The 21,964-nt window shown below is 36.4% G+C and overlaps 1 protein-coding gene across 2 annotated transcripts in view; it reads left to right on the forward strand.

Moving 5' to 3' along the window:
- SMC5 (structural maintenance of chromosomes 5) overlaps positions 1-16,742 on the forward strand; it is an 87,838-nt gene extending 71,096 nt beyond the window's left edge. Inside the window, exons 18-25 of one of the 2 annotated variants that reach the window (XM_010999868.3) lie at positions 7,734-7,859; positions 10,228-10,272; positions 10,712-10,807; positions 11,205-11,309; positions 11,516-11,635; positions 12,836-13,015; positions 13,096-13,191; positions 14,325-16,742. In XM_010999868.3, the coding sequence (XP_010998170.2) occupies positions 7,734-7,859; positions 10,228-10,272; positions 10,712-10,807; positions 11,205-11,309; positions 11,516-11,635; positions 12,836-13,015; positions 13,096-13,191; positions 14,325-14,468 (912 nt within the window). In that variant the 3' untranslated portion in view covers positions 14,469-16,742. The remainder of the gene's footprint in view (positions 1-7,733; positions 7,860-10,227; positions 10,273-10,711; positions 10,808-11,204; positions 11,310-11,515; positions 11,636-12,835; positions 13,016-13,095; positions 13,192-14,324) is intronic. The other variant, XM_031449847.2, reaches the window with a different exon arrangement.
- The last annotated feature ends 5,222 nt before the right edge of the window (positions 16,743-21,964 follow it).

Genomic DNA, 21,964 nt, shown 5'->3' on the forward strand with positions numbered 1-21,964 from the left:
TACAATTCATCTTTTTAAAAAATATTTTTAGAAGTAAATTCAATACTGTGCATCATATGAGAGGTACATCTAAAAGGATGATGAGCATGAAGGGTCTTTTTGTGTCAGAGAGACTCAAAATACTAATCAAAAATATCTAAACCCATGAATTCATAATGATAATAATAATGGTCACCTTTGGAGGATATTAGGGAATGAGCTATGATTTTGAAAAATGGCAAAGAAAAAATCTAGCACTTATGCTGACTTTTTAATGTGAACTGTTATTTAGGATAAATAAATGAGGAAAGGAAGTTTCTCTTTATAGAAGTAAATGCAGAAGGAATTACACCATTAGAAAACCTCCACTTTGTAGCTGCTAAGAATCAGTGGCTCACATTTGCTGCTAACATCACAAAAAGATAGCCATATATTTATTGACACGTATTCTGATGGAGGGACGTACCACCCACTACCTATGAAAATTTCAATCTGATGAAGCCTCTAGAACAGGGTTTCTCAGCCTCAGCCCTATCATTTTTCACTGGATACAATTTTTTTGTGTGGGGGCTGTCTTGAACTAGCATCCCTGGCCTCTTGTTTGCAAGCCAATTGTGACAACCAAAACTATTTCCACATACTGCCCTGGGGAGCAAAATTGCCCCCACTTCGGAACCACTGCTCTAAAATTACCAGTTTACCCAGAAATACGGGAGAGCGTAAAAGATGCTAAATGGTTCCGTAGGAATACAAAGTCTAGAATGAGAGGGGCTGTCTAGGATGAGCCATTTACTTCACTGCTGTTCAGCAGGACTGTAATGCAAGCTGTGTGCGTAGTTATAAACTTTCTAGTGACCACATTTTACGAAGGAAATAGAAATAGGTAAGATACCTATAATAGTATACTTAACTCAATATATTATATTGGAAATTGATATTTTACATTTTTACAGTCTTCAAAATACTGTATTATATATTTATTTCAACACATCTGAATTCAGATAAATTTTCATCAGGAATACTTGATCAGTATTTTGATTTTATGAAACTTAGAACTGTAAAAGTAATCATCTACTCAAATTATTCTAAACATTTTCCAGTGGCTAAAGTATTGATTTTTAATTTTAAATTAAATATTTAGTTTCTTAATAACTTTAGGTACATTTTAAGTGCTTACAACTTGTGCCTACTTTATTGGGCAGTGCACTATCAAAGATTTACAAGGGAGAGGGAACATATAAGCTAAAAGGGACTTTAAAAACATACGAACCAAATACAGTGTGCGGACATTATTTTGATCCTGATTTGAATAAAATTACCATTAAAAAACCTAAGAAATGGACATTTAAATACTGGCTCAGTATTTGATAATAGAGTTTAGTGATAGTATTTTTTAAGTGTGATAATGTGGTTGTGAATTTTTTAATCTTTTTGAAATTGCTGTCATATTTACAAAGAAATAATAATTTTATGATTAATTATTATCTAGAATTGCTTCAAGATATAACAGGGAAGGAGCTGTGTAGAGAGGGAATATAGATGAAATTATTATGGTCAGAAGTTGAGAATTGTTTGAAGCTGGATGATAGATACCTGAAAGATTTATTATACTGTTCTCTCAACTTTCATATGTTTGAAATTTTCCATCATAAAAGTAAAAAACTTCCATTCTTGGCCATGATGAAATGACAAGGGCCTTATTTACCCTCTCACTTCAGATCACTAGAAGATGGGGGAAAATATATAAAGCAGTGATTTTCAGATATTAGGTTAACTGGCAGCACAGGACAGTGATCCTTAAGAGAAGGGAAAACAAAACCAGGTGAGCCCTACAGTTGCCTTAGTTTTACTGCGTGGAAAGTTTCCAGGCCACAATGTAGGAAAAAGGAATTTAATAGGAAAGAGGCCTTACAGACATTAAAAGGATAGTAGAAGAATTGGCAATAAATTTGACAATTCTGATGAAATGAACAAATTTCTTAAAAAACACAAACTATCAAAGGTCACTAAAGAAGAAACAGTTAACTAGAATAGCCCTTTATTTACTGAAGAAATTAAATTTGTAGTTAAAAGCCTTCCCACAAAGAAACCTCCAGGCCCAGAAACTTCATGTAAAGGAAGAATTAATACCAGTTCTACCTAAAAATCTTGAAAAGGTGAAGAGGAGGGGAATACTTTTTGATGCATTATAGGAGGCCAGCATTACCAGACAAGAAAACTACAGACCAGTATCTCTTCTCAATATAGATGCAGAAATTCTTAATAAAATATTAGCAAACCAAATTAAAAAAATATATAAAAGTAATACATCCTAACCAAAGGAATATATCCCAGAAATACAAGGTTGATTTAACATGTGGACATTCCTAAGTGTAAATTCAACATATTAACTAGAGAAAACCAGAGGATCATCTCATCCCACTATATACAGAAAAAATATTTAACAGAATCCAGCATCCTTTTATGATAAAAACTTTCTTTTATGATAAAAACCTTCTGCACATAGGAATAAAGAAAACTTCATTATCCTGATAAAGGACATCTACCAAAACCCAATAAGCTCACATACTCAGTGGTGCAAGCAAGGAAAATGCTCATTCTCACCAATTTTATTTCACATCGTACTGGAGGTTCTAGCCAGTGTATTAAGGCCAGAAAAAGGAAAGGCTTACAGATTGAAAAGGGAGGAGAAACCTATTTCAGACAAATATGATCAATTCTACAAAAATTCTGCTAGGGCTATCACTGAATTTACCAAGGTTGCAGGATACAAGTTCGATATACAGAAGTCAGTTGTGGCTCCATCTGTTAGCAGTGAACAATTGGAAACTGAAATTTAAAGATAATACTGTGTATAATAGCATCAAAAATATTAAATACATAGGGATATATGTATAAGACCTGTAGTACTGAAAATAATAAAAGAAAGAAACTGAAATATTTAAGTAAGTGGAATTGATATGTTCATGGATCAATGATTCAGGATTTGTTGAAATGTCAGTTCTCTCCTGAATCTATAGATTCAGTAAAATTCCTAGCAGGGTTTTTAGTTTTTAGAAATTGACACATGTATTCTAAAATCCAATGGACTTAGGTGAACTTCGAAAAAAAAAAAAAAACAAACTGGATGACTCACACTACCTAATTTTAAGATTTATTATAAAACTACAATAATGAAGACATTGTAAAAACAGACATATTGGTTAGTAGAATAGAATAGAGAATCCAGAAATAGATGCACACATATGGTCAGTTGTTTTTTGGCAAAGAAACTGAGGCAGTTTAATGGAGAAAGAATAGTCTAACAAACAGTGCTGAGATAACTGACTAGTCATATACAAATACTGAACCATAATCCTTACCTCATACTATGTACAAATGGGTCATAGACTTAAATCTAAGAACTGAAGATGTAAAACTTCTTGGAGAAAACATAAGAGAAAATTTTAGTGACCTTGGTTTTGGCAAGATTTCAGAATAAACAGCGTGAATTATAAGGGAAAAGAAATTAGAAATTGTGCTTCATCAGAATTAAAACTTTCAGAAGACACTATTTAAAAAAAAAAAAAAGGCTACTACAAACTGGGGAGATATTTTTGCAAAACATTCACTTGACAGAGGACTTGTATCTGATGAAGGGCTATTACCATGGGACAAATCTAGCCTAAGTTCTGTTTATGTGTAAAGTCCCTGCAAGCTAAGAATAGTTTTTGCATTTTTTAAGCCCCCTCCCTCCCCACCTCCAAAAAAAACACCAGAAGAATATGAGACTGTATATGGCCCTCAAAACCTATTTACTTAGTGGCCCTGTATAGAAAAAGTTTGCTGACCCCTGATGGACAACTATTAAAAATAAAACTCTTATAGCTATCAATACAAAGAAGACAACTGAATCAAAAAACATTGGCAAAAGATTTAAACATACTCTTCACTAAAGAAACCATACAGAGAGCAAAGAAGCACATGAAAAGATGCAGTCTTATCAGTAAGGAAATGTGAATTAAAGCTATAATGAGTTACCACCACAGACTTACTAGAATGACTTAAGGCTGACCAATAAAGTGCTGGTGAGGGTGTGGAGCAACTGGAACTTGCATACATTACTGGTAGAGATTTAAAGGGAATATCCACTTTGGAAGACGATTTAAGAGATTCTTAAATGCTAAACATATACCTGCTGTATGATCCATCCTTTCCCCTCCCAATATGTACCCAAGAGAAATGAAAGCATGTGTCCATGAAAGACTGGTACACAAGTGTGTAGTAACTTTCTTTGTAATAACTAAAAACTGGAAACAAACGTCCAGCAGCAGTTAAACTGGCAAATTACATAATGCACACAATGGAAGTATTAGCCATAAAAAGGGATGAATTACTATTGCACACACCACGATGGATCTCAGTTATGCTGAGTGAAAGCAGCCAGACCAAAAAGCTGTATGATTCCATTTATATGAAATTCTACAAAATGCAGAATGCCTAGTGACAGAAATCGGTGGCTTCCTCGGAAGGGCACAGTGGGATGTGGTACAGAGCTGCTGAAGTCGACAGGTATGTTCATTATCATTGGTGATGGTTTCACTGATGAACATATTCATCAAAATTCATCAAGTTGTATACTTTATATATGCAGTTTATTCATCAGTTAACTTCAAAGCTGAGAAGTTTAAGAAAATTCAGGATTTTATCATTTGTTTCACTGAAATCTTTTTTTCAAGTATGAAATTTTAAATATACCAGAGCAGGAAGGGTAACATAATATCCAGGTTTTTAAGACTTCTCATGTATTCAAAGTCCCCTTCTACCTTTCCCTATCCATTCTTCTACTCTCCTAGAATCTACTACTTTCTGGAAGTGATCTATACATAATTCTCTTTCCATTTATCAGAAACATACCTGTTGTGTAAAAGTGAACAATAGTAGTATCTTTTTGTGGAAAAAGTCCTTAGAGGATAGGTTTTTAGGAAATAAAACGTAGGATTGCAGAGATGAATGGAAAGATTAAATCAGACTAAAGGACAGCATCCTTCTGAAGCCAGCTTCTTCAAACTTCTGGCTTCTTGAAAAAGCTTTATGGCTAAAAGAAACTGGAAAAAACAAGAATTTTGCTAGCAGGTAAGACCACTGGTTTCTAAACTTACGTTAGTTTTAAGCTGACATCGAAAATGATTAAATATTTTTTATATTTCTAAAAGATGTATGCAGTCTTATATGCACTAAAACTTATGGTTAACATTTGAATTTGAAATCAATTAAATTGGAATGAAATTTAATGCTTGTATTTGAAAGAAAAATTGAGGAAGAAATGTTATAATTTACAACTACTGTTTAAGTAAAAGTTTATGCTATCTAGAACTTCATTTAATTCATTTCATACCAAAAATTTTCATTTTGTTTCACAAATTAAAAAGTTAAGTAGAATACTTACTGTGTCAATTTATGTGCAACATACTATTTGATAAGAAATTCTGCGGACAGTTCTGATTTTTTCCACTAGAGGGCCCTCTTAGAGAAGCTTTTTCTTAGTTTAATTGTCAAGGTATTTCTGTACACCTTTCCTAACAGTTGAACTTTATCAAAAAGGATTTCCTAGAAAATACTTATTAATCTTTTCTGAGATGTTGGTGGGGGAGCTTTTGTAAATTTGCTTTTTCCTTATGTCTTACTCAGATGAAATGTTTCTATGGTCTTTTAACTTAAAGGCTAGACTCTAAGCAGAAATGTAAATAAAGCCCTTTTCACTGCCCTGAATTTACAGCATTATTTTATATAATTGTACTTTTTCTCTGCTACCCACCCCCGCAAAAAAAAAAACTTAGTAAAAACTGTGGTGTGGGGGTGGGGAACAAGTGCTCTGTGAAGAGGTTATGTCACTAACACGTATGTATAGAAAGAACATTTTTTCTCTGGTAAAGATTCTATTACACATTTAATATGCCACCAAACGGAAGAAATCAAATGAAGTTTTGTTCCCTTAAGCCTAGAGCCCCAGATACTCAACTTAGGGATGTTCCTTTGCCATAATGTTCTAATACTTCATTTTAGCAAGGTAGCGCAAGGACTAGGAAGCAGGAACGGAGGACTTTAGGAGCGTTCATTTTCTGTCTAGCTGCCCCGTGTTGTGCATGTGCCTGCATGTAACAGGCTCCAGAGAGCAGGGCAGGGGTACCTGAGCGACTTCTAGTATTTCTCTTGGGGCGCAGGGTCCAAGGAATGCATTCAGGCAAATCGTATACTAAGTAACTAGTAGAAAGGCTTGCTTGTATTTTCAGATCAGTCCAGTGTATATCCTTTTACTTTCATAACTTTTGTCTTAGTTTAAGTTTCTTTGCTGTCAGACTTGTGTGCATAAAAATTACCTGAGGACCTTGTAATAATACAAATGTCCAGGCTATGGGCTCAGAAATTTTACTTGAGTAGATCTGGCATGTGGCTGGGGCATCAAGTATTTCACAAATCTTTCCTCTAGCACCTGCCTCCATCCCATTACTTTCTGTGCAGACCAAAGTTTGAGGTTTAATGGAAAGAGCAACCTAGATCTGTTTTCTTTCTCAGGAATCTAATCACCTGCTATTTCCATAACCTTGAGCAAGTTTCTTAATATCTCTGAGCCACATATAAAAAAGGAGATAATACATTTCTTTAAGATGGTAATGAGGATTAGGTTAATTAGCATATAGGATGGTGGTTATCACAATGGTTGCCTACATGATGCCCTCATTACACAGGAAGCTTCTGCCTGCTGGCTCTCACCCACCTTATCTGTCTTTTACCTCCTTTCCTCTCCAACCATGTTGAATTCTTATTCCCTGAATATGCAGGCCTTTGAGGCTTTCATGCCTTTCCATTTATAATCACCTATCCTGGGAACACCTTCTGCTGCTCCCTCTTTGATAATTTCTTATTTGTCCTTTAAGATCATTCACTTGTCAGAGCTTCTGTGGCCACTCTCACCTTCCTCCATCCCCTGCCCCAACCACACACATACTCTCTTCTTTACTCTATCCAGTCCTCTCCCATTGAGAGGCATCATGATATAAGAAAAGAGCATAGATGTGAATCCTGACAGTCTCCAACTAAATGTGTGCACTTAGACAATTTAATTTCTCTCTTTTTAATGTGCAAAATGGGGATAATAATACTGTACAGTGCTGTCAGAAATCAGGGAATGTGTGTGAAGCACCTTGCACATAAGCTTTCAGTAAATAGTAGCTATTTTATGATAATAATTTTGTGTATCTTTCTTCTTATTCACCTTTCTATGCTCAATGAATAATAAAATACTGACATTTAATAGATTCTGAGTAATTATTTGGTGAAGGAACCAGTGGGTCCATGAATAAATGATAACTACATGAAAGGCACTTAGAAAACTATCAAACACAATTTAAAGGTTCTACTTAGATTTGAATGCCAAGTTTTCTGGTATGAAGCCTACATACTGTATATATCAATTTATTATTAGAGTATAATTATATATAGCTGAAGTAAACTGTTTCAGATAAGGGCAATTAAATTTCAGAGCTCTTATGGATTAGAGAAATGACGTTATTAATATCCTGATACATTGTAAAATTTAAGTTCAAATTTAACCTTTACAATAAAATCAATAATGATTTGAGACACGGTTTTCAGATGATTTGCTTATCACAATCAAAATTCAATGTCGTATTTGATATAATGTGATGGTTTGATACATTAGCCCTCTAATACAACAGTAACACAGATTTTCAAAATTTTTTTTCTTGTAATAGCAACATTTCATTGAGCTGGATGAAAGCAGACAGAGGTTATTGCAGAAATGCAAGGAACTTATGAAGAGAGCCAGGCAAGTATGTAACCTGGGTGCAGAGCAGACCGTTCCTCAAGAATATCAGACAGTAAGTATAAGAAGTATATGCTGCAAGTTAACATAGTTAACACAGTATTTTTAAGCGTAAAATGTGTTAGCCATTGATCTGGGCCCTGAAGAACAGGATGTTCCTTAAAAAATAGGGATTCCTCCCTCCCCATTGTTAAACTGAGTATGTACATAAAGTAATTTTGCTCAATGAGTTTTCATCACTGTACTCACTTGGACACCAGGCAGTCTTGTTGCTTCACACTAGTGTGGCTAAGACTACAGGCACCACCTTGCAGAATTACTAGCACCTTAACATTCATTCTTCCAATAAAAAGATTTCTCTCCAGGCAACCTTTAAGGGTTAGGGTCAAGAGATGGGATGTAGTTTTTCATGGAAACATACTACTAGTAACTTGTATATAAGAAACAGTAAACAGAGGTGATACTTAGAAAAACAAAGGCAAAGTGAAAATGTTTTCCCAGAAATTAGGGTGTTTATTTAGGGTTCAGTAGGAGCTGAATCTTTATGGCTAGTGTATGTTGTTAAGGAAAGGAGAAAAGAGCCTTTTCTTCTTTCCATTATTGCGTATTTCATATTCTGACATATTATTCAGCTAGCAAATGCTGCCCTTTTGTCCACGTTCCACCATTATTTCAATAGCTCTGTGACCCAGTGCTTTTTCTTGACAAGCAGGGCTTGTGCCTCACCTACATACGTACTCTGTGAGAACAGTGTCAGAATAAAATGAGAAATTGAATAGAAGATGAATTTTTAAATATCTGGTATATGCTTTTTTGATTCTTAACTTCAAATATTACCTATTTCAGTAGATAATGAAATAATGTTCATTAAAGATATAAATAGAACTAGAAAAAACTTATTTGGATTATAATGTTTATATCCTCAAAAATTTTACTTTGTATCAGATCCAGAAACTACAGCGCATGGATCTGTTTGGGTACATAGTAGGAATTTGGTACATAATTGTAAGACAGTTTGAGGGGCTGTTTCTAAAAAGATACTAGAACTTCTTCAGAATACATTGTGTTAAAAATAAGTAAATATTAGTACAATATCTGTTTTTGATAGTAACAAAATTAGAAGATAATTCTTATATTCATTAAAAATGTATTGGTTACCTGCTACATTTCAGGCATTGAACAAGACAGATATCCTTCCTTCTCTCCTGAAATTTATATTCTACTCTGGAGGGTTGGGAGGACAAACAAATCAAAAAGCAAATAGATAATGTTGGATAGCAAGAGGTGCTAAAAAGAAAAGTAAAACAAGGGAAGAGGCTAGAGTGTCAGGGAAGGCTCCTTTGAGAAGATAGTATTTTAGATGAGCCCTGATTGAAGAGAAGAAATCAGTCAAGATTTGAAGGAAAAGCATGCCAGGCAGAGAAAACAGCTCGTCCAAAGCTCCTGAGGCAGACACATATTTGGCCTGTTTCGGAATAGAAAGAATCTCAGTGGAGCTAAATTTATAGCCCAGGCAGAAAGGAGGGCAGAAGTCAGATCACATAGGGCCTTACAGACCATAGGAGGGATTTGGGCTTTATTTTGAGATTGAGTAAAAAAGTTCCCCAGTAGAGTCTGAGTAGTGACAGAGGCAGGACAACTTGAGTTTGTAAAAGAGCGCTCTGACTGTTCTATAGAGATGAAGTGGGGACACAAGTTGGAAGCAAGAAGACTACTTATAAGGTTGTTGCTTTGGACCAGGCAAGAGATTATCGTGGCATGAATTAGGGTGGACGCCGTGGAGACAGCAGTTTACAGATTTGAGATAGCTTAACGACAGAGTTTAGCAAGCCTGCTAATGGATTTGCATTAGAGAGTGAGAGCACCTAAACGTTGCCACTTACTGAGATGGGAAAGACTAAAGGACAAATAGGTTTGCTCACATTGGTGGGGAAGGTGGGTGAGCTGAAGATTTCTGTTTCACCATCTTAAATGTAAGATGTCTGTTAGTAAAATGATGATACCAAGTAAGTATTTGGCACATGAGTTCAAAGCTCGCAAAATACACAAAGAACGGAAGGCCTATAAAAGTTGGACTGCTTTCTAAAAGGTTAGAGGGAAAAAGACGTAAGATTAAGATACTAGATTAATGCAGTGTGTCAGGATCTTTTTCAGGGTTTCAGGATTCATTTTGTACCTCATAGTACATAAACTTTTGCAGGCTGTGCTGGCAGCACAATGTCCTGCTTGCCTCCCCTCACAGGAAAGTATCTAATTTGTCTCTGTGGCATGGTCTTAGAAGATCGTACTCTGCTGAAATTCTACTGTCAAAGTAATTGGATTCTTAGGATGCTTTTGTAGTTCTTCATAAATATAGTATAAAGTTCTAACTTCTTGCTCTCTTTCAATGCCCCACATATTCTGGACCCATTCTACCAATTCAGCAAGTACCCACCATTCCAAATGGACACAACTCCTCACCCCCCATGGTATGCAGTGCTCATTCTTTTTTCCAAGCTCCTGTCTCCCCTCTGCCTTGCTTTTCCCTAGCCATTTGCTTTAAGGCCCAGAAATGAGTTCTAGGCCTCTGAATTCTCTTATTCTTAGAGTTCCTGTAGCATGAACTGATACTTCCTTTCTCTGAATTCTATAACCTGTATGATATGTAGTGCTTATTTTAATACTCAACATCAGTACATCACCTTAAGGTGTCATTCATTTTTACTGTATACATTTTTAGTGTATACACTGTTTTAAAGTGGAAGCTTTTTGAAGGCATGAAGCCATGTTTATAATTCCTTTGATTCCTTGTTGTGTGCTAGCATGCTGTTGAACACATAGTAGACACTTAGCAGAATATTTTTAACTAGTTGAATTGAACTGTTTTCACTGTATTATATAATGATGGATAATCTTTTTCTTCTTTAGGCTTTCCAAGATCTTCCAAACACATTGGATGAAATTGATGCCTTATTAACTGAAGAAAGATCAAGAGCTTCCTGCTTCACGGGACTGAATCCTACAGTATGCCTCTTTCCCTACTGCAGCCACCAGCACCCGCCCTCATGCACACGCGCACACACGCACTTCCCTCCAGTACTTGCCTCCCACTCTGTACTAGAGCTCTTGGTAATAATAAGCTAGACAGCAGGAACAATGTGCTTTAAATGCCAGATTCTGAATCTATTAGAATTTTAAATAGATTCTTCCTAAGGAACACAGTGTTCTGTGCCTTTTCTTTATAAAAAGAATACTTGGGCTAACCTGAAACTCTGCAATGTCTATATTTTCAAGGATAAAAAATGGTTGCATACAGTCAGTGCAACACGATTGGCATTTTCAGTTAATGTTTTGATGCAAGAATTTCTGTTATTTTATCCTTTGGTAGATTTATCTTAAAAGATTTTTTTTTTCCTGCCAGGTTGTTGAGGAATACACAAAAAGAGAAGAGGAAATAGAACAATTAACTGAGGAACTAAAGATAAAGAAAGTTGAACTGGATAAATATAGGGAAAACATTTCACAGGTAATTATTTAACCTTAATCTTTTTTTTGTCACATGCTTACCATTAGCCGTATGGGAATGAGAACAATGCAAAATGAAGTAATGATGCTTCTAAGAAAGCAGTGGTGTATGTCCTCATAACTAGATTGATACTGATACTAAGTTTGTTTCATACAATGTAATCACATTTCTTTAAAATTGTGTTTTTATATTGCCTTTGCTTGCAGGTAAAAGAAAGATGGCTTAATCCCTTAAAAGAGCTGGTAGAAAAAATTAATGAAAAATTCAGCAACTTTTTTAGTTCCATGCAGTGTGCTGGTGAAGTTGATCTCCATACAGAAAATGAGGTAAAATTGCATTTGCAGTGTTTCCTGGCAAGTAATTTTAATTATATGCATATACATGTAAATTATTCATTTACTCTAGAGGTATATCTGTAAAAATTTTGCTTGTTAAAAACTGTTCAAAGGAAGGAAAAGTCCATCTATGGGATTCCATCGGGGTCACTTTTTTGGGGGAGGGGTGACACTTGAGATTAGTGACTAATACCTTACTAATTCCTTTCATGTTCAATCTTTAGTGGTTATTCAGCTGTGATGAGCAAGTGCATTGTTTTATGAATCTACCACCCCCCGAGTTTGAAGAGTCATAAACAAAGTAGCAAACATAACTGAAATATAGTATGATGTCAGTGGTTTCCTTTTGATCAGGAATATAAGAGTTCGCAAAAATAAAAATACTTGGAAATTTGGTACTAATTTCTTGAGCTATATGTTCATGTATTGCAGTTGTGGCTAAAAGAAGACTTCCAGTAGAAATGTGTAAAGAGATGAACTGGGATGTGCTTCAAAATAATTGGGAAGGAGTGAATGAAGTTACAGACGAAACAAGATTGGTCATGTATTGATCACAGTTGAGACTAGTTGATGGTAGATACAGTCAGCCTATTTTAGGGTTCTAATTTTGTGCATGTTGAAATTTTTCCCTAGTCAAACTTTTTTTTAAGAAATAAATGATTAAAAAAATCCTTTTCCTCCACAGCTCAACGATTTTGCATGTACATTACAGACATAAACATAAAGCAAGCTAGCACCTCTTTCTCCCATTAGGAATTTTGCCCCATGACTCCTTTATATATATATGCTCAGTGTGAGACATAAGGACAGCAAACATCTCACTGTTAAGTTCTAGGAAGACATTAGACCTGCCATGGTGACTGCCATCTACATAGTCTTTGGGCTTGTTAGAAGTAAGGGACGTACTGCAGTAACAAGTCTAATGTGGAATATACTTCCTACGTGCCAGACGCTGTGCCAAGTACTTCCAAGTTTATCAACCCTATTTTATAAATAAACTGAAACAATAAAATATTGAAGAACCACTTGGTGTCTACAAACTTCTGGGGTCTCCAAGGATCTATTGAGATAGAACTAATAATACTACATTTGAAGTTATTTACTGTTGATTTATTCAGTCTAGTTTCTAATAGTAATATGAAATACCAGAAGAAATTCTCACCTTTTATCAACTTCTTAAACATTTTATAGGAAGACTATGATAAATATGGAATTCGAATTAGAGTCAAATTTCGCAGTAGTACTCAACTGCACGAATTAACTCCTCATCATCAGAGTGGAGGTGAAAGAAGCGTTTCTACCATGTTATACTTGATGGCACTTCAGGAGCTTAACAGATGTCCATTCAGAGTGGTCGATGAAATCAATCAGGTATAGCATATTCTTTTACTTGGGTTTTGCTGTATCTTATAACAGATTTAAATCTAATCATAATTATTGTCATTGTTTAGGGAATGGACCCGATCAATGAACGGAGAGTGTTTGAAATGGTTGTAAATACTGCTTGTAAAGAGAACACATCTCAGTACTTCTTTATTACACCAAAGGTAGGTAATAAGTAACCTAAAAATACTCAAATGTACACAGAAGTCCCCTGTGGCTAAATCACGTAGCAGATTTTGGCCTCATATGTAAATATGAGCAGGAACACTCCCATAAAGGGAACTAAAAAGATTACAGTAATATTTATATTACTAAAGGGGACAAGTTACAGTGACATAGTTAATCAGAAACCTCATTATCAGAGGAAGAAACGTAGGAGGCATAACATTATGTTCTAGAACCGAGATTTCCTCCCTGCTTTTGGCAGGGAGACGTTCCTCTTTTAGCACAAAAGATGACAGGCAAATACAAACCCCAGCACTGTGGTCCTCCTCATTTCCCCAGAAAGCCCTATCATTGTGTATTCTGTCCTTTTTTCACCAGAGGAAATCCTTAGTACCCTAACATCTTCTACCCTAGCATCTTCTACCCACACATTAACTTTGATAAAAACAGAATTATAGAGAATTTTCTGTAAGCTAGAGCCATTGCAATGGGAAATTTTCTTACGACTTGTGCTGTGTGTCAACTATAAAACTGATGTACAGCACTCAGGTATATGTATTAATGTCATCAGATTTTTTTCCCCTTTTTGAACCAAGTGTTCATGAAATACTTTGTTGGAGAGCCCAACTTAAATTCAAGTTTTTATTGTATAGTCTGTCTTTTTTTTCCCAGCAGATGCTCTATGGAATAGTCAGATCTGTTAATACCCTGTTGTTTACCAAACATGTTGGCCTATAAACCAAACCTCCCTGTTACACACTTTTCAGGCTACCAATCTATTACAGTGCCTGTTTCACAAGTTGCTTGAGAAGTTTTTGTGGATAAGAGTGAAGGTATCCTAGGAAAGTTCTGGAGGACACACTTCTCTAAGGTCAGCCTAGAAAGTTGGATGATCCCATTTGGCCTGTGATTATAGAGGGCTCCCAAGGGATGCTGATGGTTCCTTAGGCCAGGCTCCGGGTGTGCTCATTCAGGTAAGGATCACAATCTGGCAGGGTGCACACTGAGGTGTTTGAGAACTTTAAGAGCTTCACTAATATTACAAATAAAACACCTGACTGTACACACGTGAGATTGGAAGATTGGGCTTCTTGATGTATAGCACTGCATGCATTTGTTTTAACACTTACAGCTCCTACAGAATCTTCCCTATTCTGACAAGATGACAGTGTTGTTTGTCTACAATGGTCCTCATATGCTGGAACCAAACCGGTGGAACTTAAAGGCTTTCCAGAGACGACGGCGCCGTATCACGTTCACTCAGCCTTCTCAATAGAAGTGAAGGGTGAGAACTTTGGGATTTTCCTCTTAAACCTGTTTATAAGTATGGCTCAACTGAGTAAAAGTTAGGAGACTCCTTGAGACTAAAAGATCGGTTCTTTTTAGAAACCAGCTGTTAGATACAAATGGGTTGCTGAATGGAGACCAGAACAGTGTCTTTCTGTGGAACATCATCTGGTGGTGGACACTCAGTCCTCTTCAGTCTTTATTGAACTTGCGTCCTTAGCCCTCTGACCATGAGTCATTGGTGCCCCACTCTTTTTTTTTTTTTTTAAGTATTTGCTACTCAAATCAAAAGTACAGTGGAAGGGGTTATCAATTACAAGAAGTTTAGTCGACACAGTAACCCTGAGCTTTAACTGCAGAGTAACTTTAACTACTTTTAGAGCCTAAAGATTACTCTTATGGTGTAAGTCATAGTTTTCTCCCAGTGTTTTATATTTAATTTAAAAAATTTGATGTGAAAATGTCTAGACTGATGTATAGTAATAATTTATGACAAATCTATTCATTTCTTCCTATTAAAAATTTCTTTATCTCCACTAGGAAATGGAATTTTATGGGTTTTTAAAAAACATTTTATGAAACTTGATGCTATAATTGTACTGGTATCTCAAAGGGAAAAAAAGTACTGGGGTTCAAAAATGGTAGCAAGACTTCTTTGAAATGCCACAAGGTGGCCACTAGATGATGCAGAATGCAACCAAAAGATTGACAGAATAAAATCAAGTGACAAGGGTTTTTTAAAGAGTAAGTCTGTAAAGTGTGGGTGGTGTTTTTGTTGTTGTTGTTGTTTTAATTTAAAGTCAATTCTATTTTACATCTTAAATTTCTAAAGCATTTTTGTAATTATTTTTAGTAAGATTTTTCTTAAGATTTCATATACTGGTTTCTACAATTTATATTTGAAAATTCCTCAGTGTTATGTAAAGAGTGAGGGAAAGCATTGATTTGTTTAAAACTATAATGTTTCTAAAGCCTGAGCTTATAGGTCCTTCCTTACAGTGTTGATCCTACCCTATTATTTTAGAAAATCTAGTTTAAATTGTTTTCTTTCAGCATGAAGGAATTAGATGAGAAAATCATTTGTTTATCTCTGAGTAATCCTAATTACCAGTGCCAAAACAAATTCTGTTCTTTTAAATCTTGTGAAATAATGGACTAGACCAAGGACGTATCTTTGAACAATGGATTTGATCTGTGCCAGTAATGACAAAATTATTTTTTTGACTTGGTAGTTGACTAAATTGAAGAATTGCATTCAGTTTGAGTTTTGTATATTCTTAAATAGCCACTGAAATTTATATTCTTGTTAAGTTGAAAAATAATGAACCATAGGTTTATGTCCTCTCACTTGGACATTCTCTTTTAAAATTTTTATAAAGAGAAAATAGCTTTTTAAAGAAAGAGCCTTCCCCTCTTAAACTAAGTCTAATGCATGTACTATGAAAATATTTTAAAATAACACTTCTACTAGTGTGAACAACTCATGTAAACATTGAAAAACTTGGTAACATTATTAGCAAATGGATGTTGTTACCAAATGATTTTGTTGTTTTCCACCATAATATCTTTACTGATGAGTGCTTGCTGTAGTTTGTTAATTGTCCAAGTTAGTGCCAGCCATCTTACTTCTGCAAAATGAGTATCAATGTGAAAAAGAAGCTTGAAGATTAGGCGTGTTTGAAAAAATAAAAAGGTCAATTACATTTCAGTTTACATATGCCAATAATTATTCCATACCTTGTTTATAAGTATTTGTCTTTCTTCACTGTAGAAGAATTTGGTTTTACACTGAATGTTGAGCTGTGAAGGATAAATTATGTATTAACATACTAATTAAAAGAATAGTAAGTCTAGCACATTAGTCCCAGCCACTTGAAACTTCACATATTTTCTGAAAAAGTTGATTTTAATTACATACAAATTGTTAAAACTTCAGGTAACAGTCTGATTTCATGAATAAAGTATTTAAAACCCTAAGGTTTTCAAATATTGCAAGTATTTTTAATGACAAAATCTTCATTGATTTGCCTAAGGAGAGAATCTCTATTAAAAGGTTTTTAACATTAAAAGGAAGGATTTCTTGCTGCTTTCTGTCTTTCAGATGTGTGCTTATTTTCTTTGCAGTATGAATCTTTAGTACGTAAAAAAATGTAATTTTGTCCTGCTATTGTATGTCTGCGTGTGTGTGTGTATGTGTGTGTAATTGAAAAAACACCTGTGGGAAATGCTACTTTGTTGGTAATAAAAGCATATTTTCATATTCTTTTGGTGTATGTTATTTAAAATGAGAACTGTATTTATATACTTTGAACCTTTGTAAGAGTCATTTTGGTTTTCAAATTTGGTGAGAAGTCTGTTGAATGCCTGCCATTTATAGAATAGTATTTGGCAGTCCATGTTCAAAAGGATAAGAAATTCAGTCCCTTGTCTACCTGCAAGGAAATTACAGTCTAAATGAAACAGTAATTACATAAGAAAGGTTTACACCATCTAAAGAAACCAGTTACGAGGCAAGTATAAGTATTTTTAGGTTGCAACCCTAGATTTGCTTTAAAAAAAAAAATTCCCAGTAGCCAATTTTGTCTTATCTCTTCCATTAAACTATCTGAAGGATCTTTTCAAAACATTTTTGAGTTATGCGGACTTTGTCATTTGCTTGAAGACAAGTTACCTCCCTGTGTGTGTGAATTGGGTATTCTCTTCATTTCACCACTGATAGGCCCTTTGTAATTTCCTTCTCGTCATATTTTTTTCTCCAGGTTTACTGAAATCTCATTATTTTGTATCATGAAAAGTGTACTATGTTTTTTTATACCTCAAGGTCTGAGATTTCTAAGTATAGTTACTGTAGAGATTTTTATCATATTTTATTGGTAGTGTCAGTTGTTCAAAGGATGTAGAGATCTGTAGGCTCTGAGTGATCCTTGAGCCGTACAGACAGAATTATTTTAATACATCTTGTTGCAGTCATGGAATCTGAGTATTAGCCAGGTGTGCTACTCTAAAGATGCCCACACCAGTCCATCTCAGTACTTCATAGTCAGGCTATATATTTTGGAAAGCTTGTAATTAGTACAGTTTGCACATTTAGGAGATCTGAGTATTCACAATTTGGGCTTTTTTTTTTATTCCCAGGAAAAGCTGGATGTAGGATTTTTGTTGTTGTTAACTGTTTTTAAATGTTGAGCTGTAACTACTCACTGCTCCAAAATAAGTTATTGGTGATTGGCTGGAAGGTTTGGGTATTTTCTTTTTTTTAAGCCAGTGTTGTTTAAAAAAAGAAAGCAAGTCTACTCTCCTCGGCTTCAAGAACTATGCTTAAGAGGACCTGGTGAAGCCAAGAGCAGCCTAAGAACAGCTCTGGGTCCGTGGGTCCTGGCTTCATCTGAGAGGCTGGAGCATGGGTTGGCTATTTTTAGGCAGGCTGGAGATGTATGGAAGATGTTGTCCTTCGTCAACTACTGGTGCCTTGTCTTTCTGACCGCCCTTAAGTTGGTAGACGTTCCTTTCATTTTGAAGTGAAATGCCTCTCGGGCAGGCCCACCCGCTCTCTTGGCACTTAGGTCCATGTGTTTAAAGTGGAGGCTGAGGGGACAGCGGCGCCAGGGGGTCACACAGTCCGTCCTGCCAGTATTCAGTAAGGACCATGCTGAAACAAACGTTCCACTGTGAGGAGAGATTGGGACAAGCTTCCAATGAATGTTATGATAGAATGATAAATTTTAAGTTCTTTTCATATATTTAAAATCTGAATTTCATCCCAGTGATCTCTGACATGTTCATTCTATATCTTCAAATATTTGATTGTTAGATATTGAAAGGAGCTTCCAAATGGCTTCGGTCATCCTCTTCTGTTCAGTCATATATCATGAGAAGGCATCATTTGAGTGCCTAAGGCTAGCACTGATAAGCCTAAATAAGTTATTCTGTAAACCAGATGCTGTAATAATTTGTTTGTAAGCTACATGATACTTTTGAAATGTTTTCATGTATATCATACACAACCCTACAGGGCATACCTCAAAGATACTGTAGGTTCTGTTCCAGACCCCTGCAAAAAAGTGAGTTAAAAGGGCTTTTTTCCCCAGTGCATATAAAGTTATGTGTACACTATACTGTAGTCAATATATTAAATGTGCAACATAACATTATCTTTAAAATGTACATACCTTAATTTTAAAATACTTTATTACTAAAAAGTGCTAACCCATTTGGGCCTTCGGTGAGTCCATCTTCTTGCTGGTAGAAGGTCTTACTTGGATGTTGACGGCTGCTGACCAATCAGAGAGGTGGTTGCTGAAGGCTGGAGTGGCTTTGGCAGTTTCTTTACATGACAGTGAAGTCTGCCACCTCAATTACAAAATTTTGTAGGTAATAAGACTTGAAACTCAGGATGACCCATGGGCTGCAGAATAGGGGTTGTGGTTAACAGGCACAAAAATATTAACCTCAGTGTACATCACCATCAGAACTACTGGGTGACAAGTTGCTGTGTAATGAGCAATAATACTATTTTGAAAGTTTTGTTTGTTTGTTTTTTGAGTAGTATTGCTCCAGACTTCTAAAATACTCAGTAAACCATGTTGTAAACAGATGTGTTGTCATCTAGGCTTTGTTATTAATAGAGCACAGGCAGAGTAGATTTAGCATAGTTCTTAAGGGCCCTAGGATTTTCAGAATGGTCTGTGAGCACTGGCTTCAACATCAGGTCATCAGCTGCATTAGCCCCTAACAGAGGCAGCCTGTCCTTCGAAGCTCTGAAGCCAGGCACTGACTGCTCTCTAGCTATGAAAATCCTGGATGGTTGCTTCTTTCAATGAAAGGCTGTTTTGTGTACACTGAAAAATCTGCTGTTCAGTGTAGCCACCTTCATTAATGATCGCAAGCTGGACAACCTGCTGCAGCTTCTACACCAGGACTTGCTGCTTCACTTTGTACTTTGATGTTAGGGAGATGGCTTCTTCCTTAAAGTTCATGAACCAACCTCTGCTAGCTTCAAATTTTTCTTTTCCAGCTTCCTCACCTCTTTCAGCCTTCACAGAATTTAAGAGAGCTAGATTAGGCTTTGGCTTCTGGGAATGTTGTGGCTGGTTTGATTTTCTATCCAGACCACTAAGACTTTCCCCATGTCAGCAATAAGGCTGTTTTCCTTTCTTGTCGTTCGTGTATTCACTGGAGTAGCACTTTTAGGTTCCTTTAAGAACCTTTCCTTTGCATTCACAGCTTAGCTCTTTTGTGCCAGAGGCCTAACTTTCAGGCTGTCTCAGCTTCTGACATGCCTTCCTCACTGAGCTTAATCATTTCCATCTTTTGATCTAAAGTAAGAGACATGCAACTCTTCCTTTCACTTGAATACTTAGGGGCCATTGTAGGGCTATTAATTGGCCTAATTTCAATATTGTTATGTTTCAGGGAATAAGGAGGCCCAAGGTAAGGGAACGAGATGGGGAAAGGCCTGGTCAGTGGAGCAGTAATAACACTCATTATTTATCGATTAAGTTCTGTCTTATATGGGCGGGGTTCATGTCAGCCCAAAACAATTGCAATAGCAACATGAAAGATCACTGAACACAGATCACCATAACAAATACATAATAATGAAAAAGTTTGAAGCACTGCAAGAATTACCAAAATACGATGCAACAGACTTGGTGCCAACAGACTTGCTCAATGCATGACTGCCACAAACCTTCAATTTGTAAAAAAAAAAAAAAAAAAAAAGCGAAAGCTACAAAGCACAATAAAACGGGGTGTGCCTGTACTGCAGATGGAGAAACAGGAACTTAGTAACATCATGACTTTTTCAAGCTTTTATTATGGATAAATGGCAGAGGTGGGGCTGAAAAATGAGGTTTAATTCTTTTTTTTTTTTAAAGAATACCATGCTGCCTTTTTTAATCAAGGCACCTTGCCTTCTGAATTACTGGAGCTATACCATGAACAGTTCCTGATTATGTGATTAACTTCCTTGTGGGTAAAATATCACTTCTCCAATATGCCCCTGAGCTAGGGTACAAGTTACTTCTGTTAATCAACCCCCCTAAAAAGAAAAGTTTCCCCTTGGTTAACAGAGCATACGCAGTCTGGGGCTCCTCACCCAAGTCCTGTACTGTTGCTCTGCCAACCACAAGAACCTGTAGGTTCCTTCTCATCCAAGATGGCTGCTTCATCTCTTGCCAACATACCTATCCAATCAGGAAGGGGGAAAGGACAAGGGGCTGACCACCCCTTTTAGGAGCATGGTCTGCAAGAGAGCCCTGAATACGTCACCTTCACCTGTGTGGCTAAGTACCTAGTTAAACTTAAGCCACTCTGATACTCAAGAAGGGGAGGGTGAGTACCTGGGACAAGCAGGAGTCTCTGCCACAAATCCAAAGAAATAACCAGGTACCCTGTGGCCTGTCAGCAATCTTTTCAGAGAAAAGACTTGGTAGGTTTTCCATCACACTCAAAAATCCAATTGTCACAGACTTCAAGAGTTCTACATATCTTCCCCACTCTGCCCTCATCAAAAATAGCATCCCTAAGCCGCTCTGCTATTCTTTTATCCCAGTTTTTCTTTATAGCATTTATTACTAATCATGTATTTTTTGTTGTTTGTCTTTTCCACTAGAATATGAGTTCTATGAAGACAGACACTTTGTTGTGTTGACTACCTCCCCAGAGCATAGAAAAATGTTTATTAGTTCACAGTAAGCACTCAGTAGTTGTAGCATGAATGAATGCCCTTTCTCCCAACTTTAACAGAGATTTGAGCATATTTATTCTATTATTCATGATTAAATCCTTATTTACACATAACCACAGGCAAAGCACTATGTTGTATATTTTGAAGAATAAAAAATATGGTCTGCATATGATTCCACTGTCAAGAAACCTAGGATGGGGATGCCAGTTCAAGATAGCAAATCCCATCTTGATCTTCCCTAAGGAAGATCTTGAACTCACCTTTTCCCACAGACACGCTGAGCCTACAGCTACATATGAAAAATTTCCTCTTAAAACCCTAAAGGCTGACTGAGCAACGACTACATATCAGGCAAACAAGAAAATCACATCAAATGTCACAGAGGAGAGGCTGGAACACAAACTCACCATAAACCCCACCCTGATGAGCCCCAAATGGCGAGGTAACTAAAAACCATGAGGAGTAAAGGGTTTGGACAACACATCAGGCACCCCAACTTTTAAGATCTGCACCTGAAAGACAAGCCCCGAAACATCTAACTTTGATAACTAATGGGGCTTGTGTCCTGAGGTCCAGACTGCAGTAATCTAAAAAACAGTTCTTAGACGGCTCACCTACCTCTGCTTAGAGGCAAGAGATCTCACCCAGACATAAGAGGAGGCTCACCTGCTGAAAAGTCAGCACCCCCTGCCTGGGGGCAGGCATCTGGTGTAACACACTTGGGCGCCTGCTGGAACGCCTGGGGCGGGCAGGCTGGCAAGTGCTGTTCTCACGCTCTCCCTCTGCCGTGCTCCAGA

Source organism: Camelus dromedarius, chromosome 10, assembly GCF_036321535.1.
Source record: "Camelus dromedarius isolate mCamDro1 chromosome 10, mCamDro1.pat, whole genome shotgun sequence".
NCBI classification, from domain to species: Eukaryota; Metazoa; Chordata; class Mammalia; order Artiodactyla; family Camelidae; genus Camelus; species Camelus dromedarius.